General features: G+C 41.4%; 1 protein-coding gene across 3 annotated transcripts; it reads right to left on the bottom strand.

Annotated features, from left to right (window-relative positions):
* Window positions 1-5830: 5830 nt before the first annotated feature.
* On the bottom strand, window positions 5831-19770 carry LOC141748821 (ras-like protein family member 11A-like). 3 transcript variants are annotated; one of them, XM_074601440.1, is made up of 5 exons: window positions 19287-19757; window positions 17792-17848; window positions 15298-15380; window positions 10865-11373; window positions 5831-6993 (listed from the first exon to the last, which is right to left on the bottom strand). In XM_074601440.1, exons 1-4 carry the CDS (start codon window positions 19429-19431, stop codon window positions 10906-10908), a joined length of 753 nt encoding a protein of 250 aa, XP_074457541.1. In that variant the 5' UTR covers window positions 19432-19757; the 3' UTR covers window positions 5831-6993; window positions 10865-10905. The 3 variants fall into 3 exon arrangements, with proteins under 3 accessions (XP_074457541.1, XP_074457542.1, XP_074457540.1); XM_074601441.1 differs by lacking the exon at window positions 5831-6993 and adding an exon at window positions 8445-10191; XM_074601439.1 differs by lacking the exon at window positions 5831-6993 and having other exon boundaries at window positions 8445-11373; window positions 19287-19770.
* Window positions 19771-23437: the final 3667 nt, after the last annotated feature.

Here is a 23437-nt window from a genome sequence, read left to right as displayed (position 1 = left end):
CTGCTTGAACTTTAAAGGCGTGGAGATGATACTGCTGATGAATTTAGGCTTTGTTTTGCTCGCTGAATTCTTGTGGTAAGGTTATTTAGTTTTTTGTGCTATTCAAAAGCAGTGGGGTGGTAATTCTTTTTCTGTGTGTTTCTCCAATGATGTTGAGCAGTGCTGTATGATTACATGGGTTGTGCTTTGTTAACTATGACCACTTAGAAAAAACCCCCCACATTGCATTGTTTCTGTGCTGAGTGGGTGAGCATACGAGCATTTCCAGAACAAATACCCAGCTGTATAACTCTAAGGGCATGTCCACATCACACAATAGAGTGTGGGGCGGTGAGTCCTCAGTTAATGCCGACCAAACCAGCTCCAAAACTGGAAGCAGCAGGGCTGTGTTAGCATAGTGCTGCATTTTTGCAGTTAAGCAGGGATTATTAGCTAGAATGCAGCTTTGTGCTAACAGAGCTGTGCTGCTTTCAGGTCTGGGTCTGGTTTGGCTGCGGAGGCAATTGCTGTGCTATCCGGATGTACCGGCATGGCCAGTGGTAGCTCACGATGTTCTGTACTGTGCTAGAAGGTACCGATGCATCTATAAATAACCTATTTGGTTGTTGCTGTAATATCATATTTGTTTTATCATAATCCGGTAGCCCACAGGTGGATCAGGACTCCCACATGCATCGTAGTAGTCTGATGCTGCACAACAGGGTAACTGATATCCTAAAGACATCAATCCCAGTCGCTAGGAACTCTTGTGCCAGGATGAATCTCACTGGGCTATTCCTGGAAAGTGAATGCAAAATATGCATGAGGAGTTTAAAGCAAATCAGAGGGCCACTAAATACGCAGAGCTTTTGTTTACACAACTCTCAAAACTTTTTCCGTATGACTTAATGGAGACAACCAGTAGACACAAAGGCTAACTCTGCAAAGCTTTCTCTGCAATTGCAGAGGTAACCTGGGCTTTGAAAAGATGGCTGTCCTACTTGGTCTGTATATGTGAAACTACCTTCCTAGTCTCAGAAATGGATTTGGGGTTTTTCTGTGGGTGATTTTGAGGCTGGGTTGAATCCTCAGCTAATAAAAACTGACAGCTGGATTTCTTTTGATCCGCAAGACTCTCATGGTGCTATGGCAATTTACACGACTTGAAAATGTGGCTTAGGCACATATTAAAAAAAATCCCAACTGCTTGATGGGGAGCCTGCACACCGCATTTGCAACAGGAAACCCTGTGTCAAAACAGTTATGTTCCAGATCCGTCCCTTGGAGAACATTCACAAGGTGAAGAGGAGGCAGGCTGCCAAGCCTGACCTTGTTTTAGTTCAGCTCCCTCTGAGACATCAATCTGGGTTTCTACTTCTGGGATTCACTTTCCTTAGAAACAGTTGTTCATTCCTAAGTTTACCCAGAAGCTACAGAGCTCTTGTAGCTTTTATTTGTGATTAGAGAGCAAAGTTTAATCCCCGCTTCCTGCTCTATTAATAACAAACCATCAGCTCTTCTCCACACAAGGGTGCAGCAACAGAATATTGAAAACAGTATGACACCTGGTTTACGCACAGTTTTAATCAGTAGATCTCAAAACACTTTACAAAGGAAGGAAGTATAATTTTAATTTTATGGGAACTGAAGCGTAGGGTGGGACAACCTGAGCAACACCCTGCAGTGTTCTTGGTCCCGTAGGTTACATTACATCTTGCACTAGCAGGAAAGCGTGCCCGAGAGACAGGGAGTGTGAACATACGGGATTAGAGGAACTGGTAGTGTCCCACAGAGGATGTTTGAAAATACACGTAGTAGCATTAAGGAAGAGACTTAAATTATGATCTTGCAGTTCAGTTCAAAGGCTGAAACTGTATGCTGGACACTGGTAGGTCTGACCCAGGGAATTTCCATGTGGCCTGTTTTAGAAAGAAAATGTTTGGAGTTGTGGGTAGGAGTTTGACCTTATTCTAAATCACAAGAAATTGTTTTTATGTAGAACTCCTAAAAAGAGTTCTAGAGTCATCCTCCTTGGAGGACCCTGCATCTTTATCCTGAAAGCATTAGAACCCACATTTGCCCGATAGCCTTAAAATAGGATTTGTCCCTCTCAGCCCCCAGAAATGCTTGCTGACCAGCTTTTCTGCCTGTATCATTCACCAGCCAAAATCTGCTGTTTGTAGCTCTGTTATTTAAATCTTTCTGAATCCTGGTGACAAACTGGCCTGAGGATTTCCTGCCATGAAAGGAGTTTGTTTTCTTCATGCAGCTTAGGGGCAAGTGGTGTTGAGCAAGAGGATTTGTCAGCTGATTCCCTTCAGACGTTTGTTATCATTTGGTGGGAAGATGCAGAATTTACTATTCTCAGCAGCAGACTGATCTACCAAACCTCTTTGTGTTACTGCCATCATTTGGGAAGGGGGATGTCCTTATCTTTGCTACTTGGGAGGAGTGTATTTGTCATAAATTGTAGTGTTTACTGCATCGATGTGTGTGTAAGTGCCCGGTTAGCGCATGCCAGGGGCTGCAGAGGTGACCCATGGGGGAGATGACCATGAAGTCCCATGTACCTGTCACTAGCAGCTCTGACACCCGTGCAACACTCCATTGCATGCCAAAACATCAGCCCACCAAAGGAGCATGTGATGCTCTTGCTCAGATGTCTTTGAGAAAGAGAAGCGAGGAACTGGGGTGGACAGAGTGTAACCCAGGGTGAAAACAAGAAGGTCGAGACAGTTGTGTCTGGCTTAAGGGGAAGGGGTAACGAAATGTGTTTATTTAAGTGTTTGTGTACTTCTTTATGTTTTCTTTTTTCTCAATCACTGTATAAGTGATAAGAAGCTTATGTTAATTGGCAAGAAATTAGATAAGTAAAAATTCCCCAAAAGGAAACTTTTGCCCACAGCAGAGGAGGTGGAAACTACAAGGGAAACAGACAGACATGTGATGCACTGAACTGCAGAAGTATATTTTGACATCGTGATAGTCATGAATGAGTGATTACTTTGTCCTTGTAGGAAGGCCGGCAAATGAAATCAAACTAGGCCAGTCTCTGTTTCTGTAAGAAGTGATCTGAGATCAGGTTGGTCAAAAAAATCAAACTAATTTCAAATCTGATGAGTTTTTAAATGGAAGTTTGCTGGGTTGGGTAGAGCCCTTTGGTGTACGAAACAGATCCAGGAGCATAGGAAAAGATCCACACAGGCAGGAAAAAGTAAATATAGTGAGCAGTACCCCCAGAGGGGTCCCACCTCCTGAATTTGCAGGGTGCAGGAAGGACTGAAGCTGCAGTTTGTGTCTGGGCAGAGATACTGTGAGAAACTCAAGGCGCGTTTTGCAATGTAGCGTGGGAACTGTGCCCAGAGCAGAAGCAGCACACATGGGAGAAGCAGAGGCAGCCCAGAGCAGGAAGTCCTTAAAGCCATACACACTTTGCCTATGGCTCCATCACAGCCCTTGACCCGCTTGAGAAACCATCCTTTTTATTTCTCTGGGTGTCTGTGTGTTTCTCTGGGTTTACTAGCTCACCGCTCCATGCTCCCCCTCTTTTCTCTCCATCTCTCCCACACTTTGACCTCACACCATGAAACTGACAGCGTGAGGAAACAGTTTGAGCTGAAACATTCATTCCACATTACGTGATTCTAGATTAAAGGCAGGAAACATTTAACCCTTTGACAGCCTTCTCCACTCGTCCTGTGAAGCCTTGGTTTTAAAGTTTCTTGCAAACCATGTGTAAATGGGTGGTGAGCACTGATGCTTTTTAGATGTGTATTCTTGTCTTACCAGTGGCTCTTACCAGTAGCCACAGCACAGGGACCGAGGGGGGCCTGGGCTTTGCAAACTGAGTGTACCCTCTCAGCCCTGTTCATGATTCTTGGTTCTTCCAGTGTTGAGACGTATTTGCAGTGTGGGGAAAATGTGCGTTGCCAAAGATATAAAGAGATGAACCTTTGGCTCCATTTGTTTCGCTTCATTCCCCAGTGTGAGGTTCATAAGTGCAAATGGCTAAAATTAAGAATACAAAAATAGATAAAATGAGGAATCTCAATGATTAGCACTCAGGATTTAGAAACAAAACTTCTTGCTTTCTTCAAAGCTGCCTAATAAATGATGCTAGCAGAATAGCACTTACATACAAAATGTATCACTTCACAGCCCTGACACAAATATGTTTTCTGGGTTTTAAAAGCTGCTCTTTTGGCAGATTATGGCTCTCCTGAGAGCCAGTTACTGCTCTCCAGCACAGACTGATGAACACTAGTCAGATATATTTGATATTTGGTACTAGCTCTTGGACTCTGGACTTCATAGGTGGTCTTGGCAGTTAAAAGGCTGGATAAGAATGGCGACTCAAACCCTCTGTTCATTGCTGGAGCTGTACCAGTATCTACACTGACACCAGCAATATTACTGTAGCCCTTTAGGAGAAGTGACTTTGACGTAGGCATAATGTAACCACATGGGCTGGAACGTGACAAAGACGTGGGGTTTTCACCACTTCTCTGAAAGGATGTAGATGGGAAATGCTAATGGATCTCCAGGGCCTGGATTCTGGTTTTCCATTTCAGCAGAGCACCTCCAGATGTGTAGTTCACAGAAACGTCATTTTGGTTCTGCCTCAGAGAACCCGTAGTTTCCCAGTAAGCCCTTTTTGTGTACTTGGAAGGTACTTGTTGACCTCTCCCATCATGCCCAAACGGAGGGATTGGAGCACAGACTGTTGAGCCAAAATCGCCGTTACTGCTTTCTCTATATTCAGCACTGCCACCAGCCTATCACCTTTCCCAGTGCTTGAGGGAGAGTCCGTCTCTCTTACTGAAAATCAAATGCACACAGGAGCATAATTTAAAGTTTTTATGCCTCTCTTTCATTTCCCTATCCCACTGCTCTTTACTGACGTTCACAGAACTGCTGAGGTGTACGACAGTATACCTTGTTCTGCTAGTTAAATAATGAAGAGTCTTGTTCATTTGAAATGATAAACACCTTTGCTTGAGTATGAGTTCTAGTCCCCGAGAAATGTAAAACCAGCTCAGACACCCATGATCTTAACGAAAAATAGTGAGGCAAGAGAATAGGTTGTTGCGCTTCAGTGTGATATTCCGAAGTTGCTTCTCTTTTTCATCATGGCACATGAAAATATAGACTTTTGAAGTGAAATACAGTGCAGAACACTGTGAAGAGTGGTGGCTCCTGCAAGCGTCTGGAAACCTGGATCACAGTCAAAAAATGACATAATTCAGCACGCTCTGTGAGAGTTCAAAGGCTACATCAGAAAAAGCCCAACTCCTGCTTATCTGGTGAGCTTTCTAACCAGCACAGAAGGTACAGTGTGTCTCCAGATTCAGCAAACAAAACTATTATTTTTTCAAAACGACCAGTTACTGGTTGCTAGTGTTCTGCATTATTGCCCAGAAAGAAGAAAAACATTATCCTTAGGAACAGTCTCCACAATCATCCATAATAACAGCACAAGGCATGCATACTTTCAGCCATCATATTTAGAAAATGTGCAGCTTCCCCTGGACCTGCTACAGAGGAGACAGTAAGTGTCTGTGTGACGAGATCCAGAGGCTGTGTCTTGAAACCCATTTGGATAAAAAGGAAAATGTAAAAAATGTATCTTCTAAAGAAAAGAAGATTGGTATGACAGCTCCTGAATGAATTGGATCCTAGGGTTTACAGAGCCTATCAGCTCCTCTCTCTGCTTCATATTTGGTGTTTTTCCCATCTGTAGGAACCCATGCTGAAACACTATAATTTAGGATCAACTTTGTCCACTTCGTGATGGATAAAATTATTGGCACCAAAGGAGGTTAACAGATGAAGGCAGACTAGAGCTGGGTTTGCTGCATCACTCTCCATGCTCCTGTTTATTCCAAAATCTTCAATAATGGGCAAAATTCTGACAGAGCAGAAAATCACCAGCTGTTCTGAGCTCATCTACCACTTGCACAGCTTCTTAGAGGAGAGAACATGCTTGGTTAAACCAAAGAGATTTCAGAGAAGAGCGGCAAAACTTTACAAGAACTAAATAGGTTTAAGCAAGCAATGACTATGCAACAAATGAGCTCAACATTGTAAGGATAAAACAAGGGAAGGAAATATTGGGCTAAGCCAGTGAGAGCACTTGGGGAGAAATGGCATGAATTCAAAGGTTTGTCTAAATACAGAATTGCACTGACTTCATTTTAGATGTGCTTTAAAATGCTTTAGGTAAATAAGGTCAAAAGGCTAAGTAGAGACTCTTCTTTTTGTAAAAACCATGTTTGGAGTTAAAATATTTGGAAATAAATTTAAAACTAAACAGCAAAAAATGTATTTTTAAGCTTACAGAAGAACAATTACAGAAGCTTTTTCTTGCTAAATTAAATGAGAACAAAGGCATGAATGGAGAGGGACAAGGAAGGGCAGAGTCAGTGAGAACAGGGGTGAAAAATTATCAAAGGAAGACTCCTGCTTTGTCTCCAGAGGTGATAGATTGGATCGTCTTTTCTTGCACCATTGTCCCTGCTTTTGAGGTTTTTAGAGTGAAACTGGAGATCTTGTTTAACTTTCAATTGCATGGCTTTCCTGTGCTACCCCAAAGGAGACAGGGACAGCTCAGGAGAACTCTGAAAATACATGAACAACTAAATATTAGCAAATATGTCATTATGTTCTGCTGCTTCAGGGTCATGTGCTGGCTCTGCAAACATAGCTGCAGCTCTAGAGAGTCAGTGTGATTTTGACCCCGTCTTCTAGCTTTGCCAGTGGGCAGAGGGAAATCCAGCAGTAACAATAAGCTGGCAGCCTTCCAGTTTGCCTTGTAAAGCAATTAGACAACTGTTTTCTGGTACAGGCTAAGTTTCTTTCGATGTCCCAGAAAGTTACTCTTACCTCTTCATTTGTACACCCAGACACAACTCTTTCTGTCAGAGCTGTTCCTTGAAATCAAGATCTGAATTTTCTGTTTCATTCCTATGTTTCAAATGTAAAGGCGGGATCCAAGCAACTCCGAGTTTAAGGAATCTGGAATCAAGATATGAATTCAGATGTTAAGATTTAGGCCATCCCTACTGCAAACGCGGACAATTCCTTTATTTCTCATTGGTGATTCCCTCCTGTGGATGCTAAAGTGCATGGTAAATATGTGTCAGTATCCTGCCTCTTATTTACAGACACTAATTTTGATTAAGACATCTGGCCAAGATCATCAAGCAAGTCATAGGAAAAGTTAAAAATGGAGCCTGATTTTCTCATCTCCCCAGTCTCACTGTATTTCCACAGGGAACCACTGGAAATGTGTGAGAAATGCAACTGACAGAAATACTGCAGAAAATAACCATTTACAAATATCTTCAATAACTCATAAGCCAGTCTTAGTATTACTGTAATTGTGCACGTCAGTAATACTTTGCTCAGTCAGTTCCTAACATAGCTTGTAATTTAAGTAATTTTTTCCAACTTTTAATTACATTCTTGTGTAATACAACTCACTGTGCTTTGTTCATACCTTGAGGGAGGTGGTATGGTCTGGTAGTTGTTGTGAAGAGTTGGGAATTAATTACAAAGGACAGAGTTTTTTAGTTCCTCTCAAGTACTTGCTCAGCTGTGTAACCTTGGGGCAAATCACTCAACTGCTTTGTGCCCAAATAAACCCAGCTGTAAACCATCTTGAAAACCAGATGGTGCACAAGATTTAAACCGCTCAGGAGAATGAAGAAGGATGGAAAAAAGTGAATTTTACAGCTTGTTGCTATTGCTTCCAATGGAGTTAATCTGGACTTAAGCAGTATAACTGAGAAGAGAATTTGCCTTGATATCCAAAACCCCCTTCACTCTCAAATCTTTTTTTTTTCCTTTCCTCTCTTGACTTTGTGTCAAGTACCTTCTCTCTAGAGGCTTCATTTTAAACCTTCAGTAGAATACATGTTTTTCCCTGGCCGCCTAAAGATTCTAATTCAGGATCAGGTTCTACATGACTAATTTTTGATATTTTGCATGATTATTTTTAGGCACTTAATTCTACAGTGTTCTCTTTTCCCTGCTTCCTCAGCCTTGCTTAGCTTCAGTGGCACAGCGGTGTGTTCTGGTGCAGAAGTACTGCACTGCTAATCAAAATGCTGAGCTCTATTGTCTTCTGTAGACGGTATGTTCTGGCTTAAAACCAGTATCAAAGCTATTACAGGATTTGTATTGCTGGTCAATGAACAAAGGAAATACTATACTCAAGTTTCTGTAGCAGAATAAATGTTTGCCACATGTTAGTATTTAGGAGAAGACTTAAATGTTTCAATATTTTTTGGCCTTAGCTAAAATGTACTTTTTTCCCCACCAGTGCTGCAGGAATGTGGGAATACTTGTGTATACTTCCAAAGCAGGGTATTTGGTTATAAGAAGGGAAAAAATATATTTTTAGTCTAGTATAAACAAGGAACATTTAAAGACGTGAGACATAAAAGAGCCATTTTGTACACTACTCCGGAAAGACCTTGCATGTTTTTATTAATCACTATTGAAAATAGAACATTGACAGGTTTGAAATTTGTTGAACTGTCTTCCCAAATAAGAAAGGATTAGAGCTGAAAGAGTAAGTTACAAAGAAATTTAACAAGCCAGAGCACCTAATTGTCTTAGGCTCTTATGAAAACAAATGTTGTCAGCAAATTGTCTTCAGCAATTTTAGCCCTTGTTATATACAGTACTGGGATAGTAAAATATTTAATTGCTATTCAAAATTGGTGATCATTTTTCCAATGTAAACAATTTTCAGTTTGTGTGTGTCTTGCAAACTTTTTGCTCTACTTCATGTTATTGAATCTATAGATTGGATATTTGAGCTATGCTATTAGTAATTTAAAATACTGAAATTCTGTGCGAATAAACGTCATACCAGAGTGCCTTCAATGAATAATGGCACTGCTCAAACATCAAATTAATCACATACATTATTAATTAATCATAAGAAGACTGGACGTTAGGAAGAAGTTCTTCACCACGAGGGTGGTGAGCCCCTGGCCCAGGTTGCCCAGAGAAGCTGTGGCTGCCCCATCCCTGGAGGGGTTCAAGGCCAGGCTGGACGGGGCTTGGAGCAACCTGGGCTGGTGGGAGGTGTCCCTGCCCAGGGCAGGGGGGTTGGAACTAGATGATCTTTAAGGTCCCTTCCAACCCTAACAATTCTATGATTCTAAAGTAGAAATCCTCTGATATTGTTTGAGTCCCTGTTTGGATGATCTACCTTTCCTTTTCCCCTCCTACTAACACTTGAAACTAATTTTTAAAAAAGGTGCAGTTCTTTTGTGTGAATAAAAGAATTTTAAACTAATCAGAACACAAGACATTGTCAGACGACCAGCTGTGGAAAACAATAAATAAAACAGAAAGTGAACTGTAGATAGGCAAATCCAGGTGATAAGGAAAATCATGACTAGAGTTGTCTAATAGAGGGACAAGAAAAATATAAAATACATTTTCGAGCCCTGAGCTACATAAATACACATCAGACTTAATTTACATTTCTGCTGCTCATAATGAGGAAAAGGTTGATTTAGCTCAGTATTGCCAGCTGAAACCACAGCTGGCAGTATTTTTCTGTATCCATCAAACTAGGGTTTTCCTCTCTGGGTTCCTGAGTGTAAATCATTGAGCTTTAGTTCATTTCATGGTCCTGTGAATTGCTCATATGGTCTGTTTAAAGAAAAGATTGTTGCATCATGACTTTTACGTGGTCCAACCCAGTTTCTTTCCACTCTCACTGAGAATAGGATGATGGATGCTTCACGTTGTTGTTATTACAACCATAAAACAGGCCAGCTCACGGGATACAGCTTCAAATCCCTCTGTACATGCTGAGACACAGTGCAGTGAGATGCTGCCAGTGAAATATGTACTGATAGACTGGTGATTTGGATGCATTGCGAGGTATTGAGTAAAGTCTGGTCTTAAGGCAAATAACAAAATTACGAATTCCTGAAGCTGGACATTTCAGGCATCATAAAACATTTTCTTCTTAAAAAAAAAAATAAATCTAATGAATTAAATATACTTTATGTGAAGGCCTTGTTTTTTTAAAACAGCATCTTGAACTTGAAATCTAACTAGTTTGGAAAAAAAAAAAGTTAAACAGTTTTAGGTCACCTCCTTGCTCTTGATTAATACAGTCCAGTTTTTTGCAGGTTTTAAACCACGCTGCTCTACTTGTCCCTCTCTCATTGACACGTAGGAAACCTACAGAAAAAATAGAAGTACGCCATTGAGAAACTGACTACAAAATGCTGCTACAAGTATGTATTTTGTCCATTTCAGAAACGGCCAATATGCTTTTAAAGAAAAATAATCTCAAAAAATAGAAAAATCTTACTTTAAAGAGATACTGTAAGGCTAAAGCTTGCATATGAACAAATCTCTCAGCAAGTTGCTAAGAATGCTTTCTAAACTGCTATTTAAAAGCTTTCAATTACTACTTTTCACTGTTTATGCTCATCATTTACTTTTTGCCTTTATTTTCCAGTCTTGTGACTAAGCAAATGTGGTAAATTTTACTTGCTCAGTATAGCTCATGTTACTCTCCTCACGTTTTGCTGTAGCTTATTGCCTATGTTTGGGTATACAACCATTACCAAGAGAAGCCGCTTTTCTTAAAAGTAGGATTTAATTATTTTTATTAATAAAATCTACATTTTTAAGCCTAAACTATTTGACTTTGTCCCTTTCAAGAAGGAAATAATTTGGGACAATCTATTTCTTAAATCACAGTTTCTAAATTCTTGCCCCAAAGAGCAAATTCTGCAAGTTCCTTTGCTGAATGAGCACGGGATTTTTAAGGAAGATGTAAAGACAAAATGAAAGAGCCTCTCACACGATTTCAGCGATGCCCCTTATTGCCAGCTTATTTTCTTGCCTTTTTTTCAGGGCTGTGGAAGACAATTTCTGTTGGCTACATCAAAGTGTAGTGGCAGATTTCCCTTTGGAAGTCAGAGCCTGTTTCAAACGTCTCTTTAAGTCCTGCATGTTTGGAGACTTGGGTCGGACAAGGTGGAGGCCTCTTCGTTTCTCTCCATTGCAGCTCCCGATTATCCTGCTGACCTCCTGGCAAAGCTGCTGGAAGGCTTCGTGCACTCCCTCACAGTTCTCCCGGGCTGAGACTTCATAGTAAGTACCTCCCAGTTCACTGGCCAGCTGGAGTCCTTCTTTGGAGGACACCTGCCTGGCTCGCAGGAGGTCTCCTTTGTTTGCCATCAGAAGCAGAGGGATGTTAGCGTTCGGGTGAATCTTGCGTATGTGCTGGTGCAGGGGACGGATGACTCGGTAGCTCTCGTAGTCTGTGATGGAGTAAACAAAAACGAAGCCATCTGCCCAGTAGATTGAACGGTTTATCTGCTCTTGGCAGCATATGCTGTCAGTGTCATCCTGCCGTCAAAACCAAGAGGTGTGAGATGATTAGAAAACTGAGAACAGGGAGCAGACAGAGCAAACAGTCATGCAGCACTATTGGCTACTCGGAACTTTGTTTTAATGTGTGGCTGTCTCTCAGTGTACAGGCAGAAACCTCTCTTGACTGCCAGGAAATGTAGCAGGGGCAGGAGAAATTTCCACTGTGTCAGTAACGTATTACAGGTAAGCAGTAACGTGGAGTGGAGAGAGGTCAGAGCAAATTGGTTGAAAATAAGAGAACAGCCAAAATACTGATATTGAAAAGTTTGTCTATATTCTATTGTACTAAACCAGTGTGACAGAAACCCACACTTTTATTGTGAATAAAATTGTGATGGGCACGGTAAGAGCATTATAGAATTCAGCAGGCTAATCATAACTACTGCAAGTGAACTGCTGTCCCCCAAGGTGTTCTTTTAGGGCTTTTTCCAATTCTGTTTTCAGTGTCTCCATGGATGGGAGTTCTCACTAACTCTGTTTGGTGAAGCCTGACAGGTTTTTCTGCCATGTAGATCTCCAGATAGTCAAAGGCAAAGTTACTTTGAAGAAGCAATTTGTTACAAATAACCGGTGTAACTGAAAATGAGGTGAAATCTCATTGCTCACTTGTAGAGCAGCAATGGGTTTATATTATTGTTTTGCTGGTCACACATTTGTTCAGTCCATCACCACTCCTACTCAGACAGGCATGACTGGGAGTATAAAACTGAATACAATACTGTGGGGCTTGAAAAAAAGATCAGCTCACTATTTTCAGCTAATCCTCCACTCTTTGTAATCTGTGCTGGCGTGTAACCCAACCAGAAAGGGAGACCACTGCTGCAGTTATTGCCAGTATGCTTGGTTTATAAAAACTGACATTCCTGTCAATATTACAGGCTTTCTGGAACTTTGTAATTTCATATCCAATGAGGCACTAAGCATATTCAGTATTCAGCTCTTGATGAAGGTGGTAGGAATTAGAGGCTTTTGTGTATATTAGGAGTTCAATATCATGAATACAGAGCCCAAACTTTTATTACTATTGCTAAATTCTATTCAAGAAATCTTCATCAACTTCAGTAAGACATATGTTCCATTATCTATTTATCTATAGAATATATATCTGCCATTCACATTCATTTTAATAGAATTTGCATGTGCTCAGCAATCTCCCAAATAGATCACTTTTATTTCGACACCTAAATATGAATTACAAAGCCTAACTTCAGGAAGCAGAGATGGAAAACAATGAGTAAAACTGATCAGTTCTTTCATGGTAGATCAGACAGTAAAGAAAGGACTACTGACAAGGCTCTTCTGTGAGAGGAAGGAAGCATAATTTCTGAAGGTTCAGAGTATAAATTAGGCTTACGACTTCCAACAGGAGTTCTGCTAACTAACTGCCCTTTGTAAATACTTCAGTATTGCCCACAGAGGCACTGGCTCATCATACCTAGTAGTTCTTTGCCCTTGCCAGCTCACAGTAACGCTAAATCCTGTTAGCAGTGAAATTGTTTAACAGATGCTCTTATCACTCCTCTCCCTCCCCAAAACCCTCAAACCCAAAAGCCCAACAGAGGTGCACATGGAATGAAGAGGGATCCTCCCTAGCAGCCTTGTTTAAAAGGTTAATGAGAGCGAACTCAAGCCAGGACAGGGCAGACTGTGGGAAGAAGGGCAATTTGGACTGTTGGTGTCTGGGTTGTATCCAATCTGTAGATAATTAGCCACCCTTCATCTCCTGCTAGCCTCTTTTCACCAGCAAAATCCTTTCATGGGGGAAAAAGAACTAATTGCTCTGGCAAGCATTTGAAAATGTTTTTGGAGAAGGTGTACATTCAGAGAGCCCTAATGAGCAGAAATTCTCAGTTATTCCAGCTAGGCCCACCCAGTGGTGAGATGGATGGATAATCCCCAAAGGAATGCTTTATTCAGGAAAATCAAAGGCTAATGGGCTACTTTTTAAATGGAAATCTCTGTTCCAGAATGAATTTTGAAACACACAGTCATTTGCCATGTATAGAGCAAGCAGCAATGAATCACCTAGCAAACCCAGTTATCTGTTTGCTTCTGTTTCTCTCTTAAACATTAACATTTCCGGTGCGGCTAAAATCCTGAGTGATTCCACATGACTTCCTCCCAAAACACTGTACTCACTCTGCAGAGTGCAAGAAACTCTCTTCCTTAAGGATTTTAACAGAAAGTCCAACCTATTCTCAGTCTTAACAAGTCCTGGTCAGGAACAGTCCCTTCAAATGATTGCAGATACATCATTTGATGCAAACAGAGACACAGCCTGAGATAAGCGTGTCTGTGGGAACTGTTGAAACAGTGCAGACCTTTGCCAGGGACAAAGAAAATGAAACTCCTTCCTAACTAAATTAAAATCATTTATGACTAAGAAACCTCAACTGTTGGCATTAGTAAATTTTGGGGAGCTGTGTCTACAGTCAGAGAACTTTAGAGCACAGTCTTAACTGAAACAGGGAAACCGGAAAATAAACATATATCTGGTGTGAAAGAGGGAATTAAATTCCTTTGCTCCCTCCCTTCTCCATGGGATAGAACAGAGAGGGGATTCCCATTGTTAAGTGTTTATCAGGCAGTCCCAGTTGTGCCTAATCACCACCCACAGCGTCTCTTAGCAGGTCCTCTCTAAGCAAGCTGGCAGAGGGCCTTTGTACTATTAAAGTTCCACTTGAGTATTTGGAGGACTTCCATAGCAGCTTTTGTTTGCTTTTTAGTGTCTAGAGTAAATGAGGGGTTTCTCCACTGCTCTGCACACGCCCAGCCACAGCAGAGAGTGTGTAACTTTGTCAAAGCTTTCTGCCTAAATCTACTTCCAGTCATCAGAGAAAATGGAAATGGAAACCGAAGCTTGGGGGAGCTTTGCTTATCCCGTTCTTTAAGCTCAGGATGGAACAGTTCTACAGCACAGAAATGAACCCATGCACACGTGGGTCTGTGCAGACAAAACAAGGTATATAAATCTGTCCAGGACTAGCCTGAAAGAGGATGAGAGAAGGTGGTGTTCCCATGTTCCCATCCAGACATATATTTGGCCAAGTCAGAGACTGAGGTTAAGGCCAAACCTAGAAGTTTAGGTTCGATGGTGACAAGAGGATACCAAATTATATCATGAAACCTCAGCAATTCTATAGGGATTATTACTCTCATGAGATTTTCACCACTCATGTAAAACCAAATTTCATTGCATTTCCTGCTGCCTTGGCACCGTTTTCAGCCTCTTGTCCTGCACGTGAAGCAGGTATTTAAAAAAAGGCATCTTAATTTTAGGTCCTGCTTGGAAAAATATTTCTAGGAACAGGTTCCTAGTCAAATATTAAATCTAGAATATCTAAAACACTGATAGAAAGAGGGGTGTAGATAAATGGTAACACCTTAAAAATAAGCAATAAATAAAATTATTTTTTTTTTAAAGTAAGGAAAGCACCGAAAAGTACCCTAGTTGGAAATGACAACTGCTGTGAGGCCTGTCCCCTTGGAAAGAAACATCTTTTTAGAGAAGAGAGATTCTGGGTGTGTGTAAAGGTCTAAGCTGAGCCAGTTGGGCCTCTACAGGTGAGTTTTCTGCCATGCAGGGACAGAAACCATCTGACAGGAAATAAAACAATCACGGAGTTGGCAGGAATGAGCCAGACTATGATTTTACTGCTATTTAAGCTTGGGATGCAGTAATGCATTTGAAATAGATTTGTTTCAATCCTGAGTTACTCTTAAAGGAGCCTGATTTAACCTCTTCAAAGGCTCGTTTTGGCAGGGTTTAAGGTACCTCCGTTAGTCTTCATTTGGGTTTGAGCCCAGGTATATTTCTGCTAAGGGGAGTTACTTACAGATGGAAGTGCTGGCAACAAAAAAGAGACAGTAAAGTACCGATGCACTGAGCAGATGTTTTACCTCCAATGAAACAAAGGGAGTATCCTGCACCTGTAGAGAGATCTGTTCCCCATCTATGGTGAACTTTCTTGAATACAAAGCACCTGGTGGAAAAGTAAGATCATAAGAATCAGTGTCTGTAACAAAGAAGAAAGAGTACATAAAGGCAAAATGGAACTGGTGAAATCCAGATTTTTGAGGCTTATGATATGTAGCTGCTTATAGAAAAAGCGAATGGCACCAGAGTGGTTGTGTGACTGTTTACTTAAGTAAAGTGGTTTTGTATTTGCTATGTGGTCAGATGTTTTGAATATATACCTAGGATGGTATCTGGAAAAGGTGGCACTTTGTATTTAATCAAATAGTTAAAGTGGGCACATAAATCCCATTCAGATTTTCAATCCACATCATTAACTTTTTCAAATGTGCACTGCATATATTTTTAATCTCAGACCAATATACCCAGGAGCTGTCTGCAAAACAAGTGAGCCGTTTCCTATTGCATTTTTCTGAAAGTTTTTAAAAAAGGAATGTATTCTCAAGTTGGACACAGAGTAAGTGACTGTATACAAAACACCTAGATGCTCTTTGGAATTTGTGTGGCCTTAGCAGTCAGAGTTTGGTTGAAATCCTCAAAGACCGGACACTTTGAATCTGAGTTTTGGTTAATCTGAATGACACGTATTCAAGGTCAAATGCTAGTTCAAACCATCTAGGATTGAGCCAGCTCTAATAAGACCATCACTATTCTGGGCCTGAGCTTTATTTTGTTGCTGGAGTGTGGGTTAAGTGACAATGAAATTTAAGTTTTGATCTTTAGATCTTACGAACTAGCCATGGTTGTGACAAGGACAGCTTCAGAGATTGATGTCATCATCATTTTACTTTAGAACTTAATACAAGTCACATGGACATGTGAAGAAATGCTATATCCACAGCTGTTGTGTAGAACCTTTCAATCTCATCCAAATACAATTGTCACTGCTGCCTCCAAAACACTGCACTTCATCTCAAATGTAGAGAAATCCCATCTATTGGAGAGTAAAGAATTCAGATTAACAGGGAGGTCAGTTAGTGACAACAATGCCACACTTCTGAAAATCATCTTTTGTTCAAGGAAACAGATGTTTTTATTCCAGTGGAAAAGAGTCTGAGCTCATAAAAACATTTAAAATATAAGGAAATTCAGTATGGCAAAGTTTGCTGCATCTGAATCCAACATTATCGTACTATGCTTTAATACCGACTCTGTGAGGTGATACAGCCCTTCTGGGATATTTTTTTTTTAAAAAACATATCAGATTTTAAGCTGAAAAGATGTTACTGTTTCATGGGAAGATACTGCACCCCTGAACCCAGACCAGACAACATATTATTCCTACCCTGTAATACATCATTGCAGAAAAAAGAGCAGGTACTTCCAGACTCTGACTGTGCTTTGCCTTATACCCACTGAAGGAGAAGCATGGTTGAATGATCACAAATACACTGCCACCTGTTTCTTATTTCTGGCATATTTGCCTCTTCTACAGCATGGCTGTTGGGCTGGTAGCTTAATGAGAAAAGCATGTGGTTCTCAGCAATGTCTCTGGCAGCAATCCATTGCAAAGCTCAGAAGTCTAACTTGATGTACAGTCTCCCATAGAAGAGATGAAGGAAAAGAAAGAGAAATAGTGCAGCCAACCATCAAGGTTACTTAGGGTCAGCGAGAGGGAGCTGTAAGGAGGAGCTTTCAGGTTGTATTTCATCAGACAGGCAGAGATCAAAGGTGTCTTGTACTGCCATCTCCTTTCCTAACTCATCATTCTAAATTCAGCATGCATCTCCAAAGTGTAGCAATCACTGCTTTGAATCCTGTCCTCCATCCAAAAGCTGTGAGATGGCCTACGTGTGGGATGTGCTAGTAGGTTTGAGCACGGTGTACATAGATCCTTTCTACAACACTGGCAAATACACTTGGCACTTTCTTGGAACAGAGGCTGTGAATTAAACAGTTCACATGAACACATCCTCTGCGGTGTCAGGACTAAACAAGAAATGCAGTAGAAGCAGTTTGCATGGTCACTTTGCTTATCTTATGGAAAGAAGACTTCGATTTGGAAGTCTCCCTTGTCATAAAAGCCACTGAAAAAAGGGAGTACACAGGAAAAGTTCAAAACTGCCTTTTACGCACTTTGGAATTCCTCTGGCTTCCCTGGGGTTGCAGAGCGAGCAGCATTGGGTTTCCGCGGTTTAGTCGATACGCAAGTTGTTCCTTGAGTCTGCATTTTAGTATAGGTATGTCCCTAAGCAAACCTTGTACTCTGATCCTTTTCCATCAAGTTGGAAAAAAAAAAAAGCTAAAAGGATCATAAATAATGACCTTTTGATTTATTGCTTTCATAGCTTGAGGCTATTAACTGAAAATATGCACCTTATGGACATCTAACACTGCTTGGCTTTCCTGTTATATGCACCAGTCACAAAATAGAGTAGATTTCTTTTCAAGCTAGCTGCAGTAGAAAAGCAGACTCACCAGTATTGGCTTCATAGTCTCCAATAAATCTCTTTGTGAGAAAGCGCACAACCAGGGCTATAAAACAATGAAAAAAATACGGGTCTTTAATGTGAACCAAAACCAGTCTTTGCAGAACACATGTAATATCTTACTGGAAGAGTCAGTATAATATGAAACCAAGTTAATCTTTGAATTGCTCACATATTATCCTGCAAATGCTTCTCTCAACACCCACAGAAAAAGACCTGGGGCCAGGCTTTGATACCTAATGCAGAATTTTTAGCAACTTGTATTGGAAATTATCCCTTAGATACAGCGTGGCTATTCCACGTAGGATATGGAGGTTTATTTGTTGTGATTGCAGGTATAACAATCTGACCTTTGGTTTGTAATAATTTAGAAAAAGAGTAACAAGCCAGTAAACTGAAATTAATCCTAATACCAAATTTAAGGCCTCTATGTCATATAAGGTGAGGCTGATGGATGTAATGGTTCTTCCCAGCCTTTAAAGTCCTCAGTCCACCTCATGAAACCCATTAGGGATATCTAATCACATCCGGCAAACAAACTGCATGTGCTCTGCACACATGGATCATGCTGTGGTGCCCTGGGCCTTCTTATTCACCTTAACCTGCGGTGCTTTCTTACACTGTTGGATTAGAATGTTTTCCTTTTTCTTGATCACTTAATAACACTTAAAATCCTGTCATGGCAACAGTAATATATTCCTGTGGTGCTTTCATCACAGCAGACTCCTAATCATTTGCATAACCAGTTGATAGCTAAAAAAAAGGTTTTATTCTGCAAACAACTCTATCACAGATTTCATTTAAAATAATATTTTTTCTCACAGTGGATACTGGGTCACCTCTTTAGTGCTCTTAAATGACATTTACTGTGCAGCTAACTTCAACAAACTACTTAAAAATAATATGAAAATGTGGCTGCTTCAAATGAAAAACAATCAGACACTTTACTGAGTGCTGTGGAACCTCAGATGAAGTAAACCAGATCTGACCTTTATAATTTCTGAAAGCACGAACCATATATTCAAAAGCAATAATGTTTGCTTTACCCTCTTTTCTTCTCTCCTTTGGAGAATAATACAGGAAGACACATCTTGTATGCTGTTATTTGTCTGCAGAGCATAAAATATTTACAAGAGGAGAATAAAACCCAATACTCCCATTTCTGGGGTGTGGAAATTTAGACATGGTGAAATAATTTGGACAAGACCAGGTAGAATCATTTGTGAGTATGCAGCTCCCAACACAGTGCCCTCTCCTCTTAACTGCCACCTCACAGTGGCTGCTCACCCTGACCTACAGCAAATCTGCCTCCCAAATTATTCAGTGCATTTAAAAAAGCAACAAACAAACAAAAAAACCCCACAGCTTAAAATGTTCAAGCTGCAACAGTTAAGAGTTTTCACAGCCTTGGGTCTATCTGAGCTGCAAACGAGCCCGTAAGTACAGCAGCAAGAAAAACCACAGAACTACACCTGTGGACTTACCTGTCTTGCCAACGCTACTGCCACCCAGTACCACGAGCTTGATGATTTTGTTGGGCACACAATCTAATACAGGATACTCTGGTATGGGAAGCAAGAGAAAGTTAGTAGAATACTGTGACATAGTATCCTGAGAGATGAGACGCATGCCAGAAATGAGAGCTGTTCAACTCCAGTAGGAGTTGGGGGAGAAAAGAAGGAACACAGCTTCTCGGCGTCTGTTCTTGGCTGTATATCCTTGGATAGCGAATCCTTCTCATTTCATTTAAGTAGCTTTCCTGAGGAATGTTAGAGCGACTGGCCTCCTCTTCCCAATGCCTCTGCTCAGCCAGCAACTTTGGAAAGCAAAAGGGAACGTTTTGATCAGCCCCCGTGAAAACTGACTCCTCCATTCCCCAGCCAATCACAAGTGAAACCATGACATTCCTCCAGCCGGGCACCGAGAGCGTGTGCCTCCACCGACCACGCTCCCTCGCTCGCTCTCCCCGCTTTATCTCCCTGCTGCCTGCTTTATGTGCTCTCCCTTGGCTCTTTGCTAAAAAGAGATTCTTCTGTTTTACAGTCATCACGGTAGTGTTTTCAGCGAGATACAGTCACCCCCATGCTCTGCTCTAACTCCACTTTGAATAATCCCGTTCTGCCTGCCTAGTTTCTTTGCATTTTCAATTGGCTCCAACTCCATGCTCTGTTGTTCTCCCTGTCCTATTGTGTCCTGCAGTTGGGCCCCTTCAGTGTGCTGAAGCTGATGGGACACTCCTCTTCAGGAAAACAAACACATTTTTTTCCCCCCCCCAGTTTTCAGGCAGCTGTCGGTTATTCCAAAATACTAGCTCACATATGTAACCTCCAGGATACATTTGATCTGCTGGTTTATGCATGTTGTTAGTCTTAATGTCCCTCTGGAATGTGGGTTAGCATTGGGTTGGGACACTGCAGTTTCTCCAAACATGGAAAAGTGAATTTAGGGCTGGCGACAGACTTGGGAAGGCAGAGGAGGACTTGGTATCCTTCAGCGGGGCGAGCCAGACAGAGGGAATGAAGAAAGAATGACTTCTATAGGAAAAACCAGCATAGTTTTAAGACAGCTGGCGGCTGCAAGGTCTGTTGGGATGACAGCATGTAACCGTACACTAGGTACAATCAACTCTCAGTTATCAAGGATAATGGGGAGGGAAGAAAAAAGGAAGAGCAGTGGGGAGGGAATGACCCAGATAAAGCAAACCTGCAAATAATATAAACCAGATGTAAATTAAACTACAGAAAACATAGTTAGAGCATTCATCTTCAAAAAACTTCTCAAAAGAGGTCTGCAAGGGGCAGGAGCAGCTTTAGGCAGCAGTGGGACGAGGCGAGCCTGCCTGGTGCAGGCAGCATACTTCTGAGACGTGTACTCCGTCACGCTGTGTGGGAGCCATGGATATTAACGGAAAGTGGCACTGCAGCTAATCCCCCCCCCCAGATCATGGAGAGCTGAGGATGCAGATTTTTCCTGTCTTCTGTACACTCCTAGCAGGCAGAAGGTAGGCATGGCTCATTACGTAGAGGGTGCAGCCACCAAAAAGGCTTTATCTGCCCAGCTGCTTTCAGTCACAGCACACACATGAGCTCTCCCCAGCAGGTTTTAGATGCCAGGGGAACAGTTGCGAGCTAGCACAAGAGGATGGGAAATCAGGGCAGGTCTCTAGATTACCACCCCTCCCCAAAGCGCTGGGGCCCAGGTTGTCAAATGATCTCAATTTCCTCGCCAGCATCACAGAGGACGTGCTGAGTGTGAACGGGCTTTAGAAAAATCCAGCTTTGGTGCAGTCCAGTGAAATAAGCACAAGATTCAGAAGATTTATGGATGTGTCACTTTTCTAAGGCTCTGTTTCCCCTCTAAAAACTACTTCTGGAACAGTATTTGTGCAGAGTTGCTGCCTAAGCACCAAGTGCTATTACTTTGACCATCATGACAGTCAGCTGATGAAGAGGTGGAACACAATGTCTGGAGGGCGACCCAGCTCATGGTACTGGGAGGGAGCCACCAGGTCATGTGTCTTTTGGGACATGGCTCCTATGTGAATGGTTTTCAAATCTTCCAGTGTAAATTTGCTTCCAGATTTTTGCAAACACCCAAACACTGAAAAATCTTTTCCAGGAAATTTCATTACCAGAGTGCTTTAATCTCACAGAAGTTTTGTAAGGAGAGGGAAAATGAGAGGAGGTATAGGAAAATGCTCAAAATCTTGTGGTCAATTATCGGGGCACTTTGAAATGTGTTATTGAGCTGGACACATTATAAATTTTGGGATTAGCCAGCAGCAGTATGTAGCTGTCTGCCTCTAAGTGTAGGATGTTGGAACCTTTGTTACCACTTGCTATTAAAAGCATGTGTTAGTGAGTAATATAAAAATATTCATCAGAACAGTCCTCCTATAAAAACAAACAGTAATATATCTATCAGCTTCTAGGTGGCCAGAGGAGTTTCAGCCCAGGAAAAAAAGCCAGGTAAGTTAAGCAAGATCATGGACAATATTGTATATGAGCAAAGACGTTCCTAGAAGAACACAGATCTGCTGACTTGCTACAAAAGAGAGGCAACACAATCACCAGAAACAAAAGTTAAAGTCCTTTTGGGTAACCAAATGTTGTGCCAGAGCTGAGGAACTCCAGAAGGACCTCGCAAAGTGAGTGAGGGCACATAAAATCAATGGATGAGCTTTAGTCTAGATAAATGTAAGGTCTAGAGAAAAAGAATATAAACTATGCTTAAATGACGCTGAACTTGGACGTGGCACTCACAAATTAGGAAAGAGGCCTTGGCGTCATCACTGGCAGTTCACACTCATCAGCTCAGTGTGCAACAGCAGCAAAAAAAGCCAACAAAATGTTGGGTGTCCTCAGGAGGGGAATGGAGAAGGAGACATAGGGTAGGATTTTGCTGCTTACATAAATGCTCAGAGCATCCCCACTGCCGCTACGGCATGCGGTTCTCTGCATCTCAGAAACACAGTGGGGGCTGCGGCGGCACAGAGCTGGGCACCAAACCCGACCATGGGCGTGGAGCAGCTGCTGCGGGAGGAGAGACTGGGAAAGCTGTTTCCCATGTGCTTGTACGGATGCTGGTGCTGACACGAGAGAGGAGATGCGTGGGGGCAGGAATGAAAGCCCAGTGGTGGAGGAAATGTTGAACTGCTTCTTTTGGCAGCTGTGATGGCTTCTGGTTGCTGAAAACAAATGTGAAAGCAGTTTGAGACTGCATCTTGGAAGCAGACCAATCGATTTCTAGTTCCTTTGCTAACATGGTTCAATCTAAATCTCTGATGCACTAGCCCAGGCTTCTTGTGCTTCTAACCAAAACTTGTCTCACTGTGTGCAGAAATCTCTGTCCAGAGAGAATGGGTTCCAGTAATAATAAAAAAGGAGAATATTCTCCAAAAGTTTTAAATTTATTCTCAAGCTCCAAAACCCCCACTCTATCATAACTTTTAGGCTCTATTCCTGAAAGAATTCGGGTAAGATATAGAATAAAAGCCGGAGTTTTCCATATCTGATCCTTATCTGGTTTTTAGATTGTCAGAATAGTCTTTTCACTGAGTGAAACCACGCAGAAGGATTCACACTATTTGAGATTGATTGTATGACCCTTGGCATGTGGAATAAGGATTGTTTTTAAAAGAGATTGTCATTGTTTGTGCACAATGGACTTATATTTAGCTAAGAAAACCATGTTTTAAATTCAAATTCTCTTGGAAAAACAATAGCTTAAATTAGAGGGAGAATGTTTGCAAAACTCAGAGCAACTTTGAAAACATTTGGATGATTCTGGAGATTGCAGTAACCACTCTTTGAGTTTCTCCATGCAAAGATGTGTGCCTTTGCATGCTGCACAGAGATTATGTTATTTCCACACCAAATTATTTACAGATTTATTTATTGGTCTATGTTGCTTTTGGCTATGGTTTTTATAAGATTTTCTGTTTTTATTGTTGTTGGCACTCCTACGCATCTTCAGAGATTAAGCATTCTAAAAATAAAAATATTTGCCATTACCATAGTGCTTTTCATATGAAGATGTCAAATTGGTTTTAAAACTGGATATAATTATTCCTCATACATTTTACAAAAGGAGTAACAGATGAGCAGAGCCAGACTGATCTTGCTAAGATCCCGGC

Source organism: Larus michahellis, chromosome 9, assembly GCF_964199755.1.
Source record: "Larus michahellis chromosome 9, bLarMic1.1, whole genome shotgun sequence".
NCBI classification, from domain to species: Eukaryota; Metazoa; Chordata; class Aves; order Charadriiformes; family Laridae; genus Larus; species Larus michahellis.
This window is presented reverse-complemented; position numbering and strand designations above follow the sequence as displayed.

What these genes read in the sequence shown, in the direction of transcription:
- LOC141748821 (XM_074601439.1), bottom strand. Translation starts at nt 19,431, where the DNA reads ATGCGTCTCATCTCTCAGGATACTATGTCACAGTATTCTACTAACTTT. An exon ending in CAGTAGCGTTGGCAAGACAG is followed by an intron (nt 17,849 to 19,286) that starts GTAAGTCCACAG and finishes ATTGTTTTATAG; the next exon opens with CCCTGGTTGTGCGCTTTCTC. An exon ending in AGACTATGAAGCCAATACTG is followed by an intron (nt 15,381 to 17,791) that starts GTGAGTCTGCTT and finishes CTTTTCCACCAG; the next exon opens with GTGCTTTGTATTCAAGAAAG.